Genomic DNA, 25,195 nt, shown 5'->3' with positions numbered 1-25,195 from the left:
TGGTGGCTGGAAGGATGAGCCAATGGCAGCACACTCTACATTTGGGTCTGGCGGTGGAGGACTCTAACAGTGGCTCAGGCAGGACCTACTTTGAGAGCTGTGGGGTAGACACTCCTGTATGTGCACATGCCATTGATCTTAGTGCTAATGTTTAATGTGCTTAGTTTAATGTCAGCGCCCTCAAGTAGAGCTGGCTGCCATCGGCGTATTGGTGGGCAGAGATGTCAGGCCTCTATAACAGATCTCCCAGCAGCTCCACGTAGATGGTAAAAGGTTTGGGTACAGGATCAAGACCTGGTGGACAATGCAATGAATTGGGGGGCAGACGTGGGTCGTAATGACATGATCTTCATAAACTGGGACTTGCTGGTCATGAAGGATCAAAACCAATCTCGCAGTTGGGCACCAATGACAATGAAGCCTGCTAAGATGGAAAGAGGACTCCTGGCCATCCATGTTGTATGTGTATGAGTACATATGTTTTCACTGCTGCTGCATGTGCTGCGGCTATTGCATGCATGGGAAGCGTGTCCTTCTGGCACCTGTGCTGTGAATGTTCACTGTGCACGTGGAGTTTGCCCTATTATTACTACATGTTTTATGTGCGAGCGACGCTTACACTGCCTGATAGTGCTGTGTGTGGGATGCTTGCATTTCAGGGCAAGTGAGGCACCTGCTGATTTTGCCTCTCAGGTATCAATCAGCTGTCGCTCTTCAAGTTTGAAAAAACATTCTATCCTTCTCCTGAGGAGCTTTTGATTGTTTTCATTTATTGAAATGTATTTGTTCTGTGTACCTTTGTTGTTGAGGACTATTGTGCACTTCCCAGCATCACAACCCCTCAATGCAGGATATGTGCGAAAGGCTGAAGTGCTGGGGCGTTGTCAGTCATGTTGTGATTGAGAGATGTGAAGGGCCTCTCTGAACAACATACGGGTATTTACCAGAGCTTTTACTAATAGATGCTAGTGATGAAAAAGTAAACTTTTATTAGAATTACACTAACCAAATGTATCATATCATCTATGAATTCCAGCTCTGTTGAGAGGATGAAAAACTATTTGGAGTAAGAATAAGAACCGATCCCAAAGAAAATGATCAAATGAGCTTTTAATTGTAAACCTGATGGCCAAAAACCATGTTTTATTATTAATCATGAATGATGCTTTGAATAATAAACTATCTTTACAAATTCAAAACTCTTTCTGAACTCCAATTGATTGACACTGAACATTATAGAACTGCTCGATTTACACAAACAATACCCCAAAATATGTTCTTAAAATCTCAGTGCCATGAAGTAATCTAAAGGACTCAACACCATGCACAAGTGTTTCGCACTCTATGACTCAAGATAGACAGAGTGTGTTTTTTCAGGGCTGGTTTAGAACCATTAATACTTCATCACAACGTTTGGAATTGCACGTGTGACATTCAGTGCTGGTATTCATTAGAAACATGAATACATTAAATATGCCATGGAAGGATTTTTAACAGATGATTCGTTAGTGAGACATTCATTCATAAATAACAAATTGTGTAATTTTCATGCGGAAATTGTATGGTTATATTTGACCATTGGAAACGATAGCAAAACATTGTGTTTGGATACCAGGTTTACAATGAAAAAACCCGTTTACATTTTTTTTAGGGGTGGGGGAGGGGGGGTTCAGTGCCTATTCTGATGCCAAATAGGTTTTGGTTATATGTATCATAACTGTTTAAAGTGTTAAAGTGTAGTTAAAGCTCTATCACCATTCAGTCCTTGGCCTCTCTCCTGAGACTTCCAACAAGTAGTAGTGATTTACTTCTGACTAGCAACCCGGATGTGAATTTATGGTCTCAGCCATCTAAGAGTGCAGCAGCCCTTACTTGTTAAGTGGAATACTGCCCCTTTAAAGGTAGAGCAGCTGAGAAGAGTTGGCACAGTAGCTTCTGACACTTTGCATCACCGTGCATTACAAGTAATTGGTAGTGTAAAGAGGGAGTTGAGGTTCATGGCCATTCAGTCCTCGCCATCTCTGCTGAGACTTTAAACACGTGCTAGAATCCCCTCCAGACTCAATCTGGCAAAACCAAATCCGCTCCTGGATACTTGCATGCTGTTCAGTGTAAACAAGTCAAACATTGTCTTTGCCAATACTTGTTGCAAAAAGGTGCCATGGTTTGTGTAACTGCAGAGAATGGTGTGAACATATTTTAAATACTAATCTCTATTTCTTTGTGACGCTGTAAGCAATAATAAACAACATTACTGCCCAAATCAGAGTCAAATTCAACACTCACTTTAATGCCCGACTAGGTTTCTCAAGCAGGATGGCGGAGAAGTCGCTGCAGGAGTCGGTCTTGTGTGAGAGGCACCCCAGGCGCGTCCTCATTCCACTGCCCCTGCAGGAACAGAAGCAAGACAGAGCACATGAAGAGAAAAGGTTGGAGTGATTCATGCAGGTCCGGTAGTAAAATTACTTTTGAAGAAGTTCATTACAGTGTACTTTTACATTTTATGTGTTGGTCAAAAACGTCTGTGATGGTTGACCATCTTTGAGAAACGTATAACCTCCCCACCCCCCAGCACCAGCAGCTGCTCCAATTAATCGATTTCAACCAACAAAGAAAACCAATAGAACCTCTGCAGACTCCAACACCCATGCTCCGAGAGTACAACAGCGTCCCCACACTGCAAGATCATGTTATGTTATGTTTATGGTACTTATATAGCGCAACGTCACCAACGGAATTGGTCCCCATTTGCTTTGACGGATCTGTAAACAGGAAGGACGGGTAGGGTTTGTTGGGAGGAGGGGAGCAGGAGAGTGGGAGAAGTGATGCGCTGTTGGCAGCTTCAGCTCGGTATACACCGAGTGCTGGGCTTTAGTGCTAGTATCGGATCAGGCGAGACCTCGAGTGCTGTAGGTGATGTTTATGTGTTGTTGATGCGGTGTGGTAAAGTGCGTGCGGATTGCTGGGAGAGAGATGGTTGTGTGGCTTTGTGTGGTTTAAGTATGCAGAAGACTGAGGGTTGGGTTAGTGGGGTCTGTGTCGTGATTCAGGTACTTCTGATTCCGTTACAGTTGTATCCCTGTGGGTTGGGTTGATGCTGGTTCCTCATGGGCCGACTCGCTTTGTTGGTGCTGCGCTGACCCCGCTGTATCATAGTGAGTATTGTTTGGATTGATAGGTGCGTCTAAACCTTTTCTTCGGGTGTGGGACTGGGTTGGTAATATCTCTATTTTCTTGTTATCTAGTGTGACACTGGTCAGTTGAGGTTTTCAATGGTTCAGGGTCGGAGTGGTGTTGATGTGGCGTTCTAGTGCTTCTGTCTTGGTGAGCCTGTGTATTCAGTCGTTCGTTTCCCCCTGTTATGTCTGTCTTCCTGTTGGTTCTTTGGTTTCTGTGGGGTGAACATCCTTGGGCTGTTGTTTAGTTGCAGTTTTTGTGTGATGGGGCAGTAGGTGGACAGTGTGTAATGATGAAACATTCTGTTTCTCACCCACTGGATTGGGGCTCCTGGTGTAGTGCTTCCTTTCCCTCTTTATCTTTTGTCCTTAGGTCTGTTGGGAATGGCTATAGTTTAAGGTCATGGTCGTCTTTATGATTCGTCCTAGTGTTTCTGTCTTTGTCTTGCTATGTATTAGGTCTTTGTTCATATTGTGGCTGTCTCCCGGTTAGTCGTTTAGTATGTCGTGAGATATTTTAATGAGGGTTTTTCCCATTGATTGCTTGGTGTGGAACCGGGTCTTTCTATACGTTCATAGTTGTTTTAGTTGTGTGCGTGCCCCTGTGGCTGGTCTTTCTCTTTATGACGTGAAGAGCCAGGTTTTGACTAGTTTCCTAAATAGTAGGTGGTTTCTTGTGTTACGTATGTACTTTGGAAGGTTGTTCCAGGTTTTCGGGGTTTGGTGAGAGAAGGAGGATCCTCCAAGTTTTCTTTTGTTTTAGGGTTTCGGTTCCAGGCGGATGTCAATGCTTGATCTGAGCATTCTTGTTGGTTGATGTAGATGCAGTTTGTCTCTCAGGAACTCAGCGCCTTCGTTGTGTACCGCTCTGTGCATGATGCATATTGTTTTGAATTTTATTTGTTGTTTTATTGGTAGCCAATGTAGTGTTTTGAGCGCTGGTGTGGTGTGTTCTCGTCGGGGTAGTTTCAGAAGCAGTCTGGCTGCCACGTTTTGAATGCGTTGTAGTTTTTGGCTGTTAGCGTAGTCTACTCGGTACATGACTAGGGCGATGATGGTGGTTGTTTTGTTGGTGAACGATAGGAATGGTAGGATCCTTTTTGCCACTCGCAGGAGGAAGAAACTTTTCTTGAGAAGGGCGCTTACTTGTGGCTCTAGCGTGAGATTATTGTCCATCAGGACCCCCAGGTTTTTTTACAATCGGCGAGGGTGCTTAGGTTGTTCCGAGTTCCCTTGGCCAAGGGATGAAGTGGTTTTCTCCTTCATTTTTTGTGACGATCATTATTTCTGTTTTGCCTGGGTTGATTTTTGAGGCAGTTGCAGTTCATCCAGAGGAATACATCATGGAGGCAGTTTTCTAGCGTTGAGTTTATTTCCGGGTTATCTTTTATTTTGAAGATTATTTGTGTATCGTCGGCTAAATTGTAGCAGGTGAGGCCGTGGCTTTTGATGATTCTGATAAGTAGATACATGTAGATGTTGAATAGTAGTGGGGAGAAGGAGGATCCTTGTGGTACTCCACAGGTGAAATCTCTCGGGCTAGATTTGAAAGGTTTCATCCATACGGTTTCTGTTCTGTTTGTTAGGAAAGATTTGATCCGTAGTAAGGAGGTGTCTGTTATTCCCAGTCCTTCTAATCTTGTTATGAGGGTGTCGTGGTTAACTCTGTCGAATGCTGCTGATAGGTCTAAGAGTATCAAGGTAGTGCTGGTTTCCAAGTCTGCGTTCATTTTTAGAAAGTCCCATATTGAGAGTGAGCTGATTCCGTTCCTCTCATTGGTCTGAAGCCAACTTGTGCTTGGTCTAGTAGGCCGTGCTCTTCTATGAAGGCTTGGGTCGTTTTGTATATGTATGTTCGAGCAGTTTGGCTGTGTACGGGATGTTGGAGATGGGTCTGTAGTTGGAGAGGTCCTCTACGTTTCCTGCTGTATCTTGGAGTAGTGGCCTGATGTATGCAGTTTTGAAGGCTTGTGGCACTTTCCCAGTTGTGATGTAAAGGTTGAGGATGTTCCTGTGATATTCCAGGGTCGTTCCCGTTCCTTGTTTAAGAATCGATTTATATATATATCTGGTGGACAGGGGTCTTCGGGAGACCCTGAGTTATTGCTTTAATTCACCAGTTTGACGAATGTCTCCACTGATATTTCTGGAAAGCCTCGTAGTTTGTTTGGTTGTTCCTCCTAGGGTGTAGGTGGGGATCGTGGTCAGATCAGGCAGTCTGCTTTGTATGGTTTGCTGGATGCTGGTGATTTTCTTTTTGAAGTGGTCAGCAAGGTCATTGCATAGTTTTGTGGATGGAGTTGGTGTGTTGTCACATCCAAGAGGGTTTTTGATTTCGTTTATGATTTTGAAGAGTTCTTTTTGGGTGTTCGGTGCTTCGAAGATTCGGTTGTCGTAGCGTTTCCTCTTTGCTTTTTGTATTTCCTTATTGTATGCGCGGTTGTGTTGTAGGAATTTCAGTTTTTTTGCCGTTTTGTTTTCTCCAATCAAGTTCTAGTCTTCAGTTTTTCCTTTTCATGGTGCTAAGTAGTGGGGTGAACCATTTTGCCATTGCCCGTTTATGAGAAGGAGTGAAGGGTTTTTCTTTAGCGATGTTGTCTATACTAGTTATAATCCAGGAATGCAGCAGGGCTACTTTTTTGTCCAGGTCATCTTCTTCCATGAATGTTTGGTTTGGTTTGCTAACCTCCAGGAATTCAATTAAATTGGAGTTTTTGATGGTTCTCCAATTTCTTTTCATGGTGTTCTGTGTTTTGTTTGGTTGTTTGTTGGGGTGGTCCTTTTGATTATGAAGGGGATGATGCGAGGGTCGCTAAAGGGTATTTGAATTGGGGGTGCCGTGGTGAGGAGTAGTTTGTCTACAAAGATTGCGTCAAATGTGTGCCCTGCTGAGTGGGTTGCTCTTTTGACTAGTTGTTGCAGAATCATTGCTGCTAGTTGGTTGGTTAGTGATTTTTGTATGGTCGTGATTTCTTCTTCAAACCAGATGTTGAAATATCTGAGGACTATCAGGTGATTGTGTTTGATGGCTAGTACGGTGATTGCTTCTGTGAAGGCGTCTACGAAGGTTGCATCGTAGGTTAGTGGTCTATATATTAGTATGAATTTCAGGTTTGTTTTGGGGCTTACTGTTAGACGTATGATTAGGGATTCACATTTATCAATGTTTAGTGGGTCTTCTTATTTGATATCCAGGTGTTCCTTGTGAATGATTGCCAGCCCTCCGCCCCCTCTTTTGTTTTTTCTATTTGCTTGGATGCATTTGAAGTATTCAGGCAGGCAGTTGTTGAGGGTGATCTTGTAGTTGTCATCTAGCCATGTTTCTGTTACAAACAGGATGTTGATCCCTCTGTCACAGAGCAGATCGTATATTTCAATGGCATGTTCGGACATTAACCTTGCATTGATGAGGTTGCAGTGGATCTTTTGGTGTGGTTTTGCTTGTTAGTTGTTCCTTATTTTGGTTTGTGGTTGATTGGTTGCGGTGCATCGTTATTGGCGTTGATTGGGGGTGGATGAAGATCAGCAAAGGCTGCATCTTCATTGTAGGGTGGTGGATGAGGATCAGCGAAGGCTGCATCTTCATTGACGTGGTCTGTTAGATTGAAAGCTTGGCTGTACAATGGCGGTGCTTCTCTATTTATGCCGGTTAGGTGAAGGTCTGTGAAGGCTTCTTCTTCGTTGAATTCGGCAGTTAGGTTAATGTTTGGTTTGTTGGATGTTAGATCTTCGTCATCGTTTTGTCCGGTGTGGCGTGGGTGTTGAGCGTGTCCTTCTGTTCTTGTGATGTATGAGGTGATAGGGTCAGAGTTTATCCACTTTCTTCTTGGGTGCTCCCATCTTTTTCCTGGTTGTCTCGGGCTTTTCTTTGTGTGTCTTGATGTCTCTGTGTCGTTGGGGTATCCTGCTTCAGGGGTTGTTGCGAGGTAAGGTGTGAGATATAAGGATTTTTCCCTTTGGAAGATTGTTCTGGTTGTTTCGGTTTTTGGCGTTGTGTTTCCTCTATTTTCGGTTGTTGCTTTGGTGGTAGGTTGGATTTGTGCATCTGTGTCCTGTGCGGCCTTGTCTTGTGCCCTTTCTCGGTGTCCCTTCCTGGTCCGGGGCATTTGGGTGCAATGTGCGGAGGTGCCGGTTGAGTGGTTGACGGCGGTGTCTTGTGATGGCAGTACTGGAGTTTCTTCTTGTGTTGGTAGGCTAGGGTGCTTTTTTGTGCTGTCTGTTCTTCAGGTGGGTTGGTGTGTGTATCCTCGGAGCATTTTTCCCGGGGGGTTGGGGTGCTAGGCGTACAGTTTTCGGGGGTGTAGTACAAAGTTCAGTGGTTGTCTATGTAGGTATCTCGGAAAGGTGAGGGCGGTTGAAACTATACTATCACTGTCTGGTCCTCACTAGGAGTATTTTAAGGTTGTTAAGGCTAGGTTTGTGCTTGAGACTACATCTAACTATGTTCTAGAGTCCCGTATGGTAGGGGTGACTCTAAGGAGTATTGTAATCCTTACAATGCAAATTTGGGAGCAGAACCTCTGCCAGATTTGAGGGACCTGTATAGTGGGAGAGAGGCCTATCAATGCAATCTGAATATCATGCAATGTAATCAGGGCATAGGACCCCCTGCTAAATTTGGGAGACCTGTACAGTGGAAGAGAGGTTTATCAATGCAATCTGAATATCATACAGTGCAATTTGGGAACAGAACCCCTGCTAAATTCGAGAGGCCTGTATGGAAGAGAGACCTACGAATGCAATCTGAATATCATACGATGCAATTTGGGAACAGAACCCCTGAGAAAATTGAGAGACTTGCATAGTGGGAGAGAGGCCTTTCAATGCAATCTGAATATCATACAATGCAATATTGGAGCAGAACCCCTGCTAAATTTGAGGGGCCTGTATGGGAGAGAGACCTATCAATGCAATCTGAATATCATACAATGCAATTTGGGAACATAACCCCTGCTAAATGTGAGAGCCCTGTATAGTGGGAGAGAGACCTATCAATACAATCTGAATATCATGCAATGCAATTTGGGAACAGGACCCCTGCTAAATTTGAGGGGCCTGTATGGGAGAGAGACCTATCATACAATGCAATATTGGAACAGAACCCCTGCTAAATTGATAGGTCTCTCTCCCTGTATGGGAGAGAGACCTATCAATGCAATCTGAATATCATACAATGCAATTTGGGAACAGAGCCCCCGCTAAATTTGAGAGACCTGTATAGTGGGAGAGAGACCTATCAATGAAATCTGGATATCATACAATGCAATTTGGGAACAGAACCCCTGCTACATTTGCGAGGCATGTATGGGAGAGAGACCAATCAATGCAATCTGAATATCATACAATGCAATTTGGGAGCAGAACCCCTGCTAAATTTGAGAGACCTGTATAGTGGGAGAGAGGCCTATCATCATTACAGAATTGCCACAGGCATTCATAAACCACCAGCAATGAACTGGCCTGTCAAGAAATCAGACCACGAGCTGATAATCCACTCACACTGAAAGACCCTTAGGGCTGCAGAAATCTGAAAGAGCAAGTATATTCCATATAGCAAGCACTTTGGAGGGCAAACTCTTGAAAGGGGCTAGACACCCACCAGTGCCAATGTATGTCATAGAATTTACCATTCATCATCGGTATGATGGTGGATTGGAAAAAAAGAGCAAGAAATAAGTCCCTTTACATGGATGTTGAAAGCAGTAGAATAGAGCAGTTTAGCTCAAAAGACACCGATGCACAGCACCACCTAGCAGTCATGGCTTGAAGTTCACCAGCAGTTCATAGCTACACAGCAATGCACTGTGGGTATGCAAATTAGCTGAAAGGCTTGCTTTTTGGCTCATATGAGGACATATAGCAGTGTATTTGATACATAGCTTTATCAACTGGCGGATCTCTAAAATGCAAGGATGCTGAAGGAAACGTTGGAATGCAGACCTGATCAAGGTCACAGAAGTGCAGCCCAATATCTATACTGCCCTCCTACGAGAGCATTGTTGCGCACAAAAGAAAATCTCTTCCCCAAATCAGGAAACACTACACAACTCCCTTCTTCGGAATAAGTGGTTTATTGAAGAACAATGAAGTACCAGAAGAGTGAGTGCTTAGCAAAGTGTTGACTTTAATGGTCCATCAGGACAAAACATGGGCTAGTGCTTTCTTTGCGGGGTCAAATAATAATAATGATTAATTAAAAGGAATAATAGGTGTAGAGAGGCATAGGACGTCATTACAGTTTTGCTGGTATGCCGCTGGTAATTCTGGTAGGATATCGGCAAAACTGCCTTACCATTTCTGCTGCCCGATGGCCTGGTATTACCGGAAAAATACGGGTGGCGGAGATGCCGGAAAGTTCCTATTCCGTGGAGTCACAGAGGACTCCATGGATGGGATTGCCGGAATTACCGGCACCAGAAGTGCCGGTGCCAGTGATTTCGGCATTCATTTGCCAGTAGTGGCCTGACCTACCGGCAAGTCAGGCCTGCTGGTAGATCACTGCCCCCACCGGCAAACTTGTGTTTCCCCGGTCCGGAAAAGTGTTTCCCCGGTCCTGAAAAATGCTGCTGCCGGAATTACCAGCATTTTTCTGGCATTTTTTCTGCCATTTTTTCCAGATAAAAGTTGAAAACATAGAAACAGTCCTAGCACACTAGAGCATTAACACACTACAAGTTTGCCAAGGCGAGATCAAGGGGGAGGAGGGGACTAGCAGCAACAAGCAACTATCTGTAGCAGAGTTGCATAACATAAGTTCTAAGGGCGTGTATATGTTCATCCTGAATTCCCATAAGGAATCATTGTAGACTCCGCCCACTCCAGCACTTAAGTTAAAGAGCCTCATATTGTCCCTAAGTTTGCTGCATATTTTTCCAGGTTTGCCTGAGTAATCCAGTCCTGGGTACAGTTTTCAATTGTATGTTTTTTGGGGTCTTCCCACTGTACCACAATGGTCCTTTTTGCGCTGAACAAGCTTTTTTGTAGTCAAGTATTTTAGTTATCAGTCAGAGGTTAGATACAAAGCATTATTCATTATTGATCTTTGTAATATTAGTAGTGCATCACTTGTATAGCACCATTCACCATTAATATGTTCCCAACGCGCTATAGGTTGAACGTCCTCGGGGGACCGGAGTCCAGTTTGGGAACAAATTTAAGAAGGTGCTAGCATGCGTGTGTGCATATTGGCCAATGCTTAAGATATGAGGGGTGGCCAAGTCCCTGTTATCCACCCATATCCAAGAGGCATGCAACTATGTATCAACTGTGTGTTGTAAACAGTAGCTGCATTCTTATGGCAGAGGTGCTGAGCGAAGTGTCTTCCAGTGGTGTATGAAGGCGGGTGTGTGAGGGTTGCGGCCGTGCCCCCTCGGCTGATAACATTGTGCATGGAGAGAAAGAGGTTAAATCCATAATTTACATTCTAAGCAGTGACCTAGAATGAGACTGCTGGCTATACTCCAATCTGCCAGCTGTAATGTAGTGCTACATTCTACGTGTTCCTGGGATCGGTGTAAATGGTGCCATCAACTTTCTTCTAGGTTAAACATCTGGCTATATTCTGCATGCTTCCGGATTCCTGGCTTCGCTAACTTTCTTCATTTCACCCGGTTTCCGTATCCGAGCTCGATTAGCTTAGATTCCAGACGGATTATTCTACATACCCCTAGAACAGTGCAATGGCTACATTCTGAGTTCACCTGGGAGAAATAGTGTGGATACCTTTTACAAGGTTCGGAATGAAGTGATGGCGACTGTACATGGGATCGAGTAACAGTACATGGGCTGTGTTCTTCACTCACCTGATTTGGGCTTGTATACATTCTGCAATCCGCAAAGATCTGGGAGTCACTGGCTGCAATCTGTATTAATACTGTATAGATACACCGGTTGCACTATGACAATCAGTTTGAAAGAATCCGGTGTCAGAATATTAGTGGTCACGGTGCTGCAGGTAATCACTGACCGTGAGAGTTAGGGCGTTGCGTCTTACCTGACCTTTGTTGTCGGTCTGGTTTCGGTGTCTGGATGGGGCCTCCCATAGGTGAAGGGGCAAGCTGTGGGTGGGAGCTGTCCCGGATGTAATTGTGTCAAATAACAACATCTATCATGCATTACATTGAGAATATATAATTCTCTACTTTGTCACATGACATATTTTCCCACTATGACCCTGGGGACATAGCCCCAATTTCACGAATGTGGATTTCGGTGAGGACAACACACATAACCACGATAACATGATCCGTCCTTCAGGCATTTTTTTTCTCCTGAAAAACCTGTGCCATGAAGTGGTCCACTTCATTCAGCATATGTTCATTCAGTCCTGTATGCTTTTCTTTGCATTCTGGGACTTGTAGTTTTGCTTTCCTTTTATGAATCCAATGAAAATCTCAGAAAGCAAAGAAAAAGCTAGGACTAGATGAGAACCTAACCAACAAAATCTGAAAAGGTTGGCCTGCATGGCACTGGCTTTTAAGAGTTTAGTGAACAACGTTACTCTCTTGGCTTTCATCACAGCCCTGGAGACCCTCCAACCTCTTTTAAAACAAACATGGGCAAAGCCAAATGTTTTTTGATAGGCAGACATGGTTCTTCATTCATATTTCATAAAACTTCTATATATTGCAATTTTTGAACAATTCAACCCAATGAAATTAATAACATGTTAGCACTAATGTTTACATTTTCTTTAGAAAAGACAACAAATAGTATTACCTTCTGAAAACTATATGCAATACCATGTATGTTATTGTTTACAGTAGTCAGAAGCAGTAGACTGCCAAGTGTGGGGAAATGTATTCTGAGAAAAATACATACTTGAAATTTAAATGCATGTTTTAAATATTTAGCTTTGGCTAATACAGGTCAGCACATCTGGCTATGCAGTGCTTAATTTGTAAGAAATAAGTGCTAGGGCCCAAATAATTTGTAGCGCGCTTGTGACACTGTTGGTGGGCAATCTCCCCACCCCCTATTGGTGGATGCACTGGCTACCATTACTACAAAATCAATCTGAGTTTGCGACAATACGTGCCAGGGCTCATAAATAAGTGCAGTGCTGAACCCTGGCAAACACCCCCACAAATGAAGCACTGATTGGAGGGGTCGATGCTGCAGTTTAACAGCTGATCCAGCAGAGTAAACCTGCGAGCTCACCAGCTTTCTTCCTTGCTCTCTTACAATTAATCAAGCAGCTGAAAAGCACACTGGGTTGAGAATTTCTAAGTACACTCAGAGCGGCTTCCTAACCTCATTAGTCCATAACCCTTCCAGAAGTGGCTTTGCAGGCAGACGTAGCTGCTCTAAATAGCATTAATATGACAGGGATTTAGACAACACAGAGAATGGGTCACTGCTCCCTGCTTCTGCTGGCCCACAATTATGGTACTCTTGTTCAGAGGAGAATTGCCTAGCATTTCGGTGCTGGACTGCCCCAGGGAGGGACAAAGACTGATATGTTTTGGATATTTCTTCTCTGTGAAAGATAGTGAGCTAAAGAATCTGGGTAAGGTTCTGTAGCCTGGACTAATGTCTGGCAGAGGGACTCCCAGAACACCCCTTGTTCATTTGCATAATTTAAGTAGTTTTGGGTCTCACCCTACATTACCAGGGGAATCCAGACGTGGACCCCTTTCTCACTATTCTTAGAGAGGCACAGCTCCTTCCTACTGATGAGGTCCAAACACACTGAAAAACGTGTCTGAGGTTGCTGTTGGTACTCTTGTTCAGAGGAGAATTGCCTAGCAGGACAAAGACTGATATGTTTAGGATATTTCTCTTCTGTAAAAGATAGTGACCTAAAGAATCTGAGTAAGGCTCTCGTAACTAGTACTAATGTATGGCAGAGGGACTCCCAGGACCCCCATTGTTAATTTCCACAATTATCCCACCACAAATCTAAGAAGAAAGTGCCAAAGCCACATACTACCTGTACCATCAGTTCTTTTCTCGTAGAGGTGGCTATGGCCACCTTTATCTGTTGGACATTGAAAATAAGGAAAACTTTAAAAAATGCTAAAGTTATAATATTCAATATTCCCTCTCCAAACATGTAGCTCTTTCCCTCAGCAGTTAAAAAGCTATGACACCGGAGTGAAAGTCAGTAAGAGATTATGTCGTTTGTCATTTTCCACTGAAAGGTTATCCTTTTATTTAATTTCAAATTCAGGTCCAGTGACCCAACCAACCTTCTTATTCCTTCAGTTAAGATAGAAACAAAAAAAGCTTACTCGGCATTGACAAAGGCAATAGTTTTGTATACATGTATGCAGGGCAGGTTCTGCTTTGATATGCTACAGGGAGCATTACATGTCCCAATATTACCATCATATGCCTGGCCATACATATAGGTACGGTATAGGCCTCATAGTTTGTTTGTTTGTTTTGTTTGTTTTATTATTTGTAATGCGCGTCAGACCCGGGGGTATCAGGACGCAATAGACATGAAGAGGATTGTTCAGCTTAGGTTACAGTGCTGCGCAATATCATACATTTATATACAGTCAGAGGTAATAAGGACAGTATGTACAGGAAAGGCATGAAAAGTGTTACACAATACAAACGCAAAGTACATAATAAAGGCTCAATAGGTAGTATAAACAATGAGTACCAGTAGGAGCGAAGGTTCCAGTGAATATATACTAGGATGTTAGTGGTCATTCTCCTTGATCCAGCGGGTGACATGAGATCTAAAGCTTGAGTATGGTAGGTCAGCCCTCAGGTGTGGGGGGAGGGAGTTCCAGGATTGGGCAGCTTTAACCGGGAAACTACTCCCGCCAGTCTTCGTGCGTTTATACCTGGGCACAATAAGAACTATGGCATTCATAGTTCTTGTAGGTCGGTTGGCGAGTTGTCTAGTAAATCTGTCTGTGAGATATTTTGGGGCAGCTTGGTGAAGGCATTTGTGTGTGAGGGATACTGTTTTGAGAAAGATTTTATAATTCGTAGATAGCCAGTTATTAAATCTTCTATGGTCAGAAATATGGGCTTACTTAGGAATGCATAGGCTGGTCTTAAAGCGTTGTTTTGCTAGGTACTCATAGGTACTCATAGGTACTGCAAAGTTCCTCCTTTGCCTTTCTAGAAGTCATAGCTGCCTATTTCTTCCATATTAGTATGCTTCCAGTGTGTCGGAAAGTATGGATGAATACTTTTGTAGAGTTGTGTTTTCTACCTTGGGCCCGTGTGTGTGATACCGGATGTGTCATCAGCTTGCTCATCCCTGCACATTGATGGGAGGTGAGGAAATGTTGCTCCCCACTCTTTCTCTTGTGATCATTTAGTGATGCACTCCTGTGAGTTGTGAAGCAGATGTAGCTTTCCAGAAATGTCAAACGCATAGGTGATTTGAATAGTGCCTCGTGCCAGCCACACTCTGCATTCAGATCTCTCCCTGTGGCATAATATGTAAGACAGCAGTTTAGGACCATAGCAGGTGATGGACACATCCTGTGAGTGGCAGACCATCAATGCCTGTGCACTATGAGGCAGTGGCGTAACACAACATTTGGGGGCCTCCCTGCGAGCCATATTGAGCCCCGCCCCAACTCAGCAACAAATCCCGGGTCACGCCACTCTTTGAGCTGGCCTAGATTACCACGGTTGCGCAATACACACAGACTTGCTGCTACAGTGGTACGCCACACACTGCACTAGGAGAAAGATATAAATATGTGTTTTAATGCATTAAAACAGTACACTTTCTAAGAAAAATTGGCAAAAAGGCCAGAGCGTTTGCAATTGTTTTGTAGGGTAACACCTATCTAAAAATCCAATACATGCAAGTCACCAACAGTGCACAGGAACATTAATGCTTTAATTAATACAATGCTCTGCTATTACAAATGTCATGCCACAATGAAAACATGTGAAACTGGCTGCACAATGTACACCAGTCTAGACACGTAATAACATATTACAGTAAAGCATGACAGGCCACATTTAAACATACCTAGACTGGTTGCACCAAAATGCTAGTCAAAGCAATAACACTTATCATGGTTATTTTATCACAGATGCCCAGAAAAATATACAATGCGGCATTAAGAAACGGTTAGACTTGCAGCACACAAATGCCAGTCTACCCAGGTAATTACACTTAGCAGGACTGCTTTATCAGAGATGCCCAGTTAAAAAATGTCATGCCAAATTAAGAAATTACTAAACTAGCTGCAACAAAATGCATCTATAGCCTCTAAAACCACGGAGCAAGCCAGCTTAGCCTGGACATGGATTACAATTATGATTTATCAGACGATCCCCATCCCACTGGAAGGGTAGAGAGGGGACAGGAGACTGTTTATTCTAACAGCAGTCCATAACTGGGTGTTTTCAGACTTAAAGGAGAGAGTTGACTGCTTGTAAGATTGAAGCTGCACTAGAATTGCCACATTAGAATGCATAAAGAAGTTAGATGCCCACCACAATAAAGTTTGCCCCTCTCCCCCTGTCCATGAAGTTAGCATCTCTCCCAACATTTGAAGGGTTAGCACCCTCCAGGAACACAAGCACACACGGCATTGAACATACACACACGCACACCCAACCACACATAGATTTAAGTGTGTATCCTTTCACCATAGAGGCACACATAGGCAGCCACCCATACATTTAAGTGTGCACCCTTTCACCATACAGGTACACCCAGGCCGCCACATATACATTTACATGTGCACCCTTTCACCATACAGGCACACACAGCCAGGCAGCCATCCATACATGTAAGTGTGCACGATTTCACCATAAACTCACACCGGCAGCCACCTATACATTTAAGTGAGAACCCTTTCACCATACACTCACACAGGCAGCCACCCATACATTTAAGTGTGCACCCTTTCACCATACACTCGACACGCACGCCCAGCCACTCATACATTTAAGTGTGCACCCTTTCACCATAGACTTACACACGCACACGGCATGGGGTTGAGGGGAGCCCTATTGCTTCAAAAAGAAAAGGTTTCTTTTTGAAGTCACTCCGACTTCATGAAGAAATTATTTCTGTTAAGGACCAAACCCTAATGGAAATAATTTCTTTATGAAAGCATAGTGACTTTAAAAAGAAACAATTTCATTTTGAAGTAATAAAGCTTCCCCACCCCATGACATGGAGGCCTCCAGCCTAGAGGCTTCCATGTCATGGGGTGGGGGAATTCAGAAAGAAATTATTTCTGTTAACAGAAATAATTTCTTTCTGAAGGCAGAGTGACCAAAAAAAATAACAATAATCTTTTTTAGTCCAAGGGGGGCCCTCTCAGGACAAGAGGTGGCAGGGCCCTCGCACCGTCGGGGTTGGAGGGCCCCAGTTATGCCAGTGCTATGAGGGTGGTGATAGCAGACACATTGTCAATGCACGGGTGGATGCATGCCATTCACCAACGCCATCCTTCCCTTCACACACACACACATTAGGTGGCCTTGTGATATAAAACTAAAAATGACAACTGTTGTGACCCTGGTGTCGTAACGGACTGAGTAAAGCAGGGACATTCAAATGAAAGTACGGATATGGGAGAAACATCAACCTTCTTTATTGCTCTTCCTCCAAGAAGTGCCTCCCTTTTCCTTTCACTCCTCCTCTTACCATTCTTTGCACATGATTTTCCTTTGCCCCTAACCCTACAACTACAGAAACCCTTCAAGGACACAACACCTTACCCTTCTCAAATGTCTATGTCTATATCTCATCTATCCACCGACGGGGCTCCCGGATCACCCTGCCAAACCTTCCGTGACCCACCGCTGAGTCACTGCCAGGGGTTTCTTGCTCTTGTGTGGTACCTTCCAGTGGCACCATTTCCTCTTCGCTCGACACTTCTTGGTGACACTTTATTTGTGCTCCATCATCGGCTCTTCGGAAGTGACGGAACTGGAATGCATTTCTTGTTACTTCTCTGTCTCCATCAGAGGCCATATTCATCGATCCTTTCCTGCCAACCACAGTCACCGGATTTGTTCATCCTCTGAGTGTGGGGCTCCATCACACGATGGCATCCTCGCTCTTATCACTCTGGCCCTCCTCAACTCCGCTGGTGTTTTTCATGTTGCTTCATGTTGGGTCATGTAATATTGTCTCAGGACGTGGCAAATGGCCTGCGGTATTGATACTCGTTCTAGCTCTGCTTTCGGAATGGTGCGTTTAGAGGTAGCCATCGACCTCTCGACTATTCAATTGGCTTGCAGTCACAGAGGGGTGATTCTTTAATGCTTGAACCCAAGATGTGCAATAAAACTGTTGGAATCATGGCTGTTAAATGGTGGGCCATTGTCTGATTGACCGATTAGAGGAATTCCCCACTCACTAAAAAACTCATCAAGGGCTTGGACTGTGCTTGGAAAGTTGGTGCACTGTACCATCCTTGTTATAGGGAATCTGGAGTATTCCTCAATCACTACTAAGGTGTCTGATCCGTTCTGCAAATGTCCATAGAAATCAACTGCTACCATGTGCCAGATTGGTTTGGGAAGGTCAGTGACTGCTAACAGTGTTGGTTTATTTTCCTTTGCTGTGAGCTGGCAGGCTTCACAGTGCCCAACATAGTTTTGTACTGCTGCATCCATTTGGGGAAACCATGCGTGGTGGCAAAGCAATCTCTTCGTATTAAACCCCCCACACCCCCTGGTGTCCGTCATGAGACAGGTCAATCACCTTTTCCTCAGCTTTTGCGGGATTACAATGTGTGTGCCTCTCAGGAGAAGTGAGTTTGGTGATACTGCTAATTCCATGTGTACAGTGGGCAGATAGCACAGTTTGTCCATGTGAATATCACTTAGTGGGACCAGATGACACTGATAGTCATTCCAACACCCTTGCGTAGTGAGTGCGATAGCCTCCTGTAAAGTGGGATCTTCAATGGTTGCCTCCACAATTTGTTCCCCTGTTAGAGTGGATGGTAATGCATTGGCAGCTATGTAGTTGATGTACTCCTCACCCTCTGACCCTTCAACACTGTCGATGATTGCCAATGGATTTCTGGAGATGTAATCTGCTGGATTCTGATCCTTGCCTGGCTGATGGATAATGGCATAGTCATATTCTTGTAATCACATGGCCCATCTTTCAATGTGTGGGGGCTTGCGTGTATGGGGGTTTATGAATGACAGGAGAGCTTGATGGTCAGTTATCTATGTGAATCGCTTGCCTGTGAGGAAGTGGTGAAAATGTTCACAAGCCCATACTGTGGCTAAGCTTACTTTCTCTGCCTGTGACTAGGCTTTCTCTATCCTCAAAAGGCATACGCCACAATGATTTTGGCTTGAGGCTGCTGGTAGTCTACCTGCACTAGGATGACTCCTATTCTTACAAGGCTGGCATCCGAAGTTACATATGTTTCTTTTTCAGGGTCAAAATATTCAAGGTGATACACTTGACTGCTCTGTTCAATCTCACGATCATGTCCTATTTTTTGGCCAGTATGGTGTTCTCTTTCAATGGTAGTGTTCGGGAGCGACATGGCGACACACAAACAAATGCGTCCTCCTTCTTTAGGCCCTTCTACTGGGGAAATCCACGGTGTCCGGCCTGTAGCTTGCTCAGCGATATCATCTTGTAGGAGGTGTTACAGCTCTTCTGTTACTTTATGCTGGAGGTGAAACACAACTCTCCTTGGATGTTGAGGTATTGGATGAACGATTCATTAATGTGTAATTTTATCTGGGGCTCTTGAGGGCCCCTAGTTTTGAGGCCAGATGTGGGAACATGACTAGTATTGTTTCTTTCGTTATTGGTGCAGCATCTGGTCCTTTTGCAGGTCTTTTGTCCATGCTGTATGCAATCTCTATAAGACCTAACTTTTTCACTGTCAACAAACAGAGCAGGCATCGGCTGAGTGCGGGTATCCTTAGTACGTGAAAGATGGCCTCTACAGAGTTCTGCTGGTGTTGGGCGCGACTGGAAAATTGTCCTACAGATGGGAAAGGTTCTGATGCTGGAAAATGCAGGCCAATGATGGTTTCAGGATGTGTGGAATGTTGACTTTTTGCGAAATTGGCATTAGTCCATTATATTCACTGTTGCCCCAGAGTCCATTATGAACATGACTGGCAGCCATTGTATGTTGAGGGTTATTTTCGGGGCGGATTCTCCATCTGTGGCTTTTGTCATTAACCTTACGTATTCATCATGTGGCTCTTGGGGCATTTCTTCCTTCTCTATTTCTTCCTGTGGTGTCTGGGGGTGTTAATATGCTGTCATACAATGCACCACCTGTTTTCTTGTGCCTATTCTGCACACAGACTGAAAATGTTCTATTTGTTTAAATTGGCTGCATGCCTGCGTCAGGGCAGGACACTGTTCTTTATACAGGAACAGCAACCCACATGGTAGCAGGGCCGGGCCTCTCCATTCCTAGTATTTGTCGACCCGTGAGCTGTTTGGGGGCTGATGTTCATCTGTCTTGCGGTCTCGTATTGTATTGTTTTGGCATCTTGGTGGCCATAGCTGCTCCAGACCTTGATCCTTCCATTACTGCCTCCTGGCTGTCTACCCGCTTATAGATTCTCACCAGTTCAAGTATTTCTGTTAGTGGGAATTTCAGTAGATATTTCAGAAAGATGGGTGACGTGCACCTTTCAATTATTATGAGCCGTATAACTTCTTCGTCTGAAAGTGCATCAAACTGACAGTGTCTTATTTGCTTCTTGAGTCTGAGAACACACTCGTTCCATTGTTTCCTGAGATTGTTGGCTGCATTTGTTGAACGTGAATCATTCGTAGTCTCGGTTGTGTTGTGCCACAAATCTACTGTTTAAGGCTGTTATCAGTGTTTTATACAACTCTTCTTTCTGCAAGCTGTAATGTTTTGATTCTGTCCTTATTTCTTTTCCTGCAAGATCCATGAATATATGTGTCATGTCATCAGCGTTATTGTCCCTACTGCATTATTGTAGTCTTGAAAGTCTTCCAGCCATTCAGTCCATCTTGATCCACTGTACACAGTGGGAGCTGGTTTAAATGGGAATAGTTTTCATAGAAACAAAGCTCTGTGACAGTAATTGAGTCCTTGGCACACTGCACCTTCATCCTGCATTGTTATGCACCATTCCTGCTTTGAGATATTCCAAGCTGCTGGAGTATCTATAATGGCCTTTGCGTTCTATTCCTTTCGGGCCCACCGTGCTTAGATGTCTCTTGTGCTGGTACTGTTTTGTACACTTTCTGGGACACATATATATTTAGTTCTATGGTTGTGGACGTGTTACTCTGCACCACCGCACTGAGTAGTTCTGGGAGTGGAGCCTGTGTTTATTGATCATAATTGACAGTAAAAGGAGGGGTATGTAGGGATATATATTCATGCCTGAAATAGTTGTGCAAACAACAGAACATGTGTACAGGTTCAAATTGAAGCAAAAGTGGGAGTTTCTTTGTTTAGTATGTAGATGCAGCTTTTTTGAAATGGGTGCCAGGGACAGCTTCTCAGCAACAGGCCAGTAAGCATTAGTTTTGGAAAAGCATTATTTTTTAAAATTAGTTAGCAAAATGTTTTTAGCAGCATGTCAGCAAAATGGTGTTTAGTTTCAAAAGCATGCAGCACAGTGTGCTGTCATTTTAAAGTGCAGAAATGTGCATAGGTATAACTTGGGTGTTTTTATCTGTGTGGAACTGCATTAGAAATATATAATTAACTAATCCTATAATAATTTGCCCCATTAACCCATTAACTGTTCCTCTAACATATAATTCAGTTCGTTAAACACAGTGAGATTCATTCCATTTAGTATTCTTCCATGGAGAGGAGAAATATTTGCTCGGTATGAAATAAATGGGAAACAGTTCCTTGTTAACTGAAGTGTCCATTGTTCTGGTGGGGAAAGAGCTGTTACAGGACATTCTTGTAATATGATTGGTAGGAATCAAGAGGTGGCAAAGCTGATGTCAGAGAAGGCTGATCTGAGTTTGACAGACAGCCAGAGTATTTTTAATCAGCTGAGCTGGAGGAAGTAAGGTGTCCAGAGATTTGGAGGCTGTCAGTGTCTTCCTGGATGGGGCTCCGGGAATGCAGCTTTGAAGACAGCTGGCAAGCCATGCAGAAAGGGGTTGGATTGCTGGCATCGAAGTAGAAGGAATTCGAAAGGCTGTGTCCGTGTGCTGTGAGGTTGTGCAGATAAAGCTTAAGAGATTTAAACTTCACCTGCCTTGGTGAGTTAGTTACTAAGTGAGGGGTGCATAAAATAAAATGAATGGGAGATGATGTAATTGTTGGCAAACAGTGTAGTGAGCTAGGGTCATAAAAAGAAATATATTTCATGTTTCATGTTTCTCTCTGCATTTCTACACTGGGTAAGAAAGTGTTGGACGCCAAGTTAATTTTTTGCGATGTGCCTGTGTTTGTTTTCTTTTCTCTTTTTATCGTTTAAAGGCTCGAAGCTGTGACCAATGTGGTAAGAGCAAATAATTGTAACATCCTATAATGTAACTTTGTTTGTGATAGTTGTGTAATACATAGCGTACCGAAATAAGACTGGGATTATGTGTTTCATTTCATGCGTATGTTGGTGTCTGTTTCAAGGGAAAGGAGCAATCATGAGGGTTTGATGTTTACACCAAAGCGGTAAAGCATCTGATATTTTACCACCAACGTAAAGTTAGTAAATAAGGAGAAACATATATATATATATATATATATATATATATATATATATATATATATATATATATATATATATATATATGGGTGGTGTGTGTGTGGATGCACGTTCTCTGCATGTTGAAGAGAAAGTGGTGCTCCAAGGCACATAGGTTACTGAATGTAAATAAGTCAGTAACCTGAGTTACATGCAATAAGATCATTCTGAATACACTCACTGGGTTCCCTAAAGGTGTGCTAGGTTCACAGAGTACCCATAGTCAGCCAAAGGTGGGTCACAATTGTAATGAGGGAGAGTTTGTTCTATAATGGGGTAGTAGTATAAAAGACATGCTCACCACTATACCACAAAAATAAGATATCACTAAAAATTACTGCCAATATAAGCTAGCACTATATTATCACCAACATAAGGTAATACTGAACTACCTATAATGGTTAGGCCAGTTTACCGCCAAAATACTGTCAAAATACCATGGTAAGAAAATACCGCCAAATCCAGAATTTGCCCCAAAAGACAAAACCTCCTACAGGTACAAGGGTGCCAATCAATTATAGAGGGCCATGTAGTAGAGAGCCCTATAGTTTGTATAACCAATGGGACATTGTGTATTTGATGATGTTCATAGAAACCTGCACTAGAGGAGGGCTTAGTTGCCCCATCTGGTGTTAGAGACCCAATCACCTTCTCAACAAGTATCGAACATATACCTAGATGTTCCCTGTAATCCAATCACCTTCCCAAGTAGCTTTTAGTTTGCAAAGTAGGATAATGTCAATGATGATGAGTTTTTAGTATAAATGCTGTGTTTTTAAAAAAATACATTGAGTGTGAAGATCGAGCGAGTTCGTTGATGTTCGTTATAACTCCCTGTTTTAGATAATTGAGAATAAAACAGACGTACTTTGCCAACTTCCTGAGTCATTTTGATTATTGATGTTTGAGTATATTCTGCATCTCCATACATCTCAAAGTTTTACTACCTCATCTTCACATGGTAGCAGAGCGAATATGGTTAAAAATCCATCGACCTAGTAAGCTTTGGGGTCCTGGAAATATCAGACATCCTCCGCCATTTAGAAGGAGGAACGTGAAGCTCCTTGTAGATTGCGGCCATTAGTTTAAAATAAAACTTGCAATTACAGGTGGGACGGGTCCCTCGTTTTCAAGCGGAATCCCCTCCCAACTTCTACAGGAAGCTGAGCGAACCGAAGGCTGAAGAGGCTGGTTGAGGAGGAGACGATGCCAAGGGTCAGGAGTCGAAAATGCAAATTTTGAGTAGGCTGAGTGAGGTGGCAAACTGAATGAGCACTGAAGGGGTCAGAGTGATAACAGGGATAGGGTGGACGGAGGGTTAGTGTGGGTTGTTTCTTTGGTTTAAGACTAAGAGCGTCATAGTGTAAGACAAAGAGGGTCATAGTTTAAGGAATATAGACGAGGAGCGATCTATATGATAACCCCGGAATCCTACGTCAAAGAACTTGTCTTAAAGTCCAAGTGGGCGTATATAGGCTACAAACGATCAAGGATCGTTAAAGAGGACAGTTCATACTCCGATCAGAGTCATTTTTAGGGGCAGGAAGAGTCACAAGGAGCATTGACAGAGCTATATGTGAGCCAGCCAGTCCTGTCAGTCTGTCTGTTTGTCTGTATATTGTATATGTTGTATGTGGCAAAGAAATTAAATATTGAAAATAAGAAAGAAATAAACTGTGGTGGAAACACTGAGATTTGAAATGTAATTATTTATTTATATATAGTTGATTGATAATGATCAGTGAATAAGTAGATTGAAGTAAACATGATATAGAGGCTTGGAGCTGCGACGATTGGATTATTATTTTTCTGGAATGCATTTCTTTGTGTGAAATAACAAATCAAAAAGTTGTGACAGTCGATTGTGATGATGAAGGATATTACTCTGCTTATACACTTGTGCAGACAGCTGCCAAGAACCGCACCCAAGCTCAAGCAGTACAGTGCAGAATGGGTTAAGAGTACGGCAGATAAAATGTTCATGCCATGACTACAAGGGGGATCACTGTCTAAAGCAGTTTTGCAACATATGATGACATATTTGCATGCAGCATATACAGGAAAACAATTAGAAAAGAGGTTAGCTAGGTTAGAGCTTTGGAAGATGTACCAGGAGGAACAGGAAGACCCGCCTCCTGAAGAGTGGATGCTTAACCAGTGTAAAGAGGGAGTGAAGAGCCTTCTGCTCCCCCTAACGCGCCTGAAGTAAATGGTTGATAGTACGAAAGATGAAGGATTATATCCTGTAAGAGAGCTTGAGGCAGTGACGGGGTATAGCAACCCAATGTATAAATTGCCTGCATGTTAGGAGTGACGAGAGTCCAAAAAACTCCAGTAAGAGATGTCACAGTCCCACGGGACAAGGAGAGAAGTGATCGACCAGGTATGTCTCTAGATATAGAGAGAGAAATTAAAAGATGGAAAGGAGAGAAAGGTAAAGCTGACTAGGTAGTGCTCATACCGAACAAATGGATGGACGGTCAGATATTGCTCAAACTTGATGGGAAGAGCATCAAGGAAGTAAGACAAAAGGAAGATCAGGACAAGCAACATAAAAAAGATAAAGAATGAGAGAAACGATTGAATGAAGACAAAACAAAAGAAAAAGTAGACAGAGGCGAGAATAGCTGTATCAAGATGAACAGTTGAAAAAACAGGAAAGAGCAGAGGAGCAAAGGAAGTAAGATAATAGGCAAAGAGCAATCGAAGAACGAGATAGGCTAGAAAACAAAAGAGAGCAAGAAGAAGAAGAGAAATGAAGAGATAAAAGAATGCAAAGACACAGAGATGAAGAAGTGCGTGGAGCAAATGAGAGAAGAGAGGAAAAGAGACAGGAAGAGAAAAGGGTAAGGGAGGAAGCAAGGAAACGTAGAGAGTTTGAAGAGGAACTGGAACTCAAAAGAAGGCAAAGGGCATGTGACTTTGATCGCATAGAGAAAGAGTTAATGGAACCTAATCCACTAGTAGCATGGGGGGATAAAGAAGAATTCTTCCCAACACATGAACCAATGCCAGGGATGTCTAGAGAAGATCTAGAGGATAATTCTTCTGATATAAGAAGCATTGTATAAAAAATGGATAATGTTTATCATGAAATGAGGACCAAAAGGGAATAAAAAATAAGGTAAAAACCAATCGATTTGAGGGTGCACAATCGCAAGGCAAAGAGGGAGGTTTGTTTAGCCTCGAGCATAGAGCCTTGTCGTTGGACAAACAGACTCTGAATAGAGATGAGAAAGAGGGAAGTCACACTAGTTGGGGACAGGATATGTCAGACGTAGACAGAGAAACCTTCGGTGGGGAGGAGGGAGCTAGGTTATGTAATCCTGAGGGGTGTTCTCTGACAGACAGGGAAGTGAGGCGGTCAGGTTTGGACCTACCTAAATCAA

At 43.2% G+C, this 25,195-nt stretch overlaps 1 protein-coding gene across 2 annotated transcripts in view; it reads right to left on the bottom strand.

Moving 5' to 3' along the window:
* Positions 1-25,195, bottom strand: part of RGS8 (regulator of G protein signaling 8) — a 343,646-nt gene that overhangs the window by 92,097 nt on the left and 226,354 nt on the right. For both annotated transcript variants that reach the window (XM_069641418.1, XM_069641417.1), the window contains exon 2: positions 2,287-2,388. In XM_069641418.1, coding sequence (XP_069497519.1) covers positions 2,287-2,388 — 102 coding nt within the window. The remainder of the gene's footprint in view (positions 1-2,286; positions 2,389-25,195) is intronic.

This window comes from Ambystoma mexicanum, chromosome 1q (assembly GCF_040938575.1).
Source record: "Ambystoma mexicanum isolate Mex_15411 chromosome 1q, UKY_AmexF1_1, whole genome shotgun sequence".
Classification (NCBI taxonomy): domain Eukaryota; kingdom Metazoa; phylum Chordata; class Amphibia; order Caudata; family Ambystomatidae; genus Ambystoma; species Ambystoma mexicanum.
Note: the sequence above shows the minus strand (reverse complement) of the source record. Positions and strands in the feature narration are given on the sequence as shown.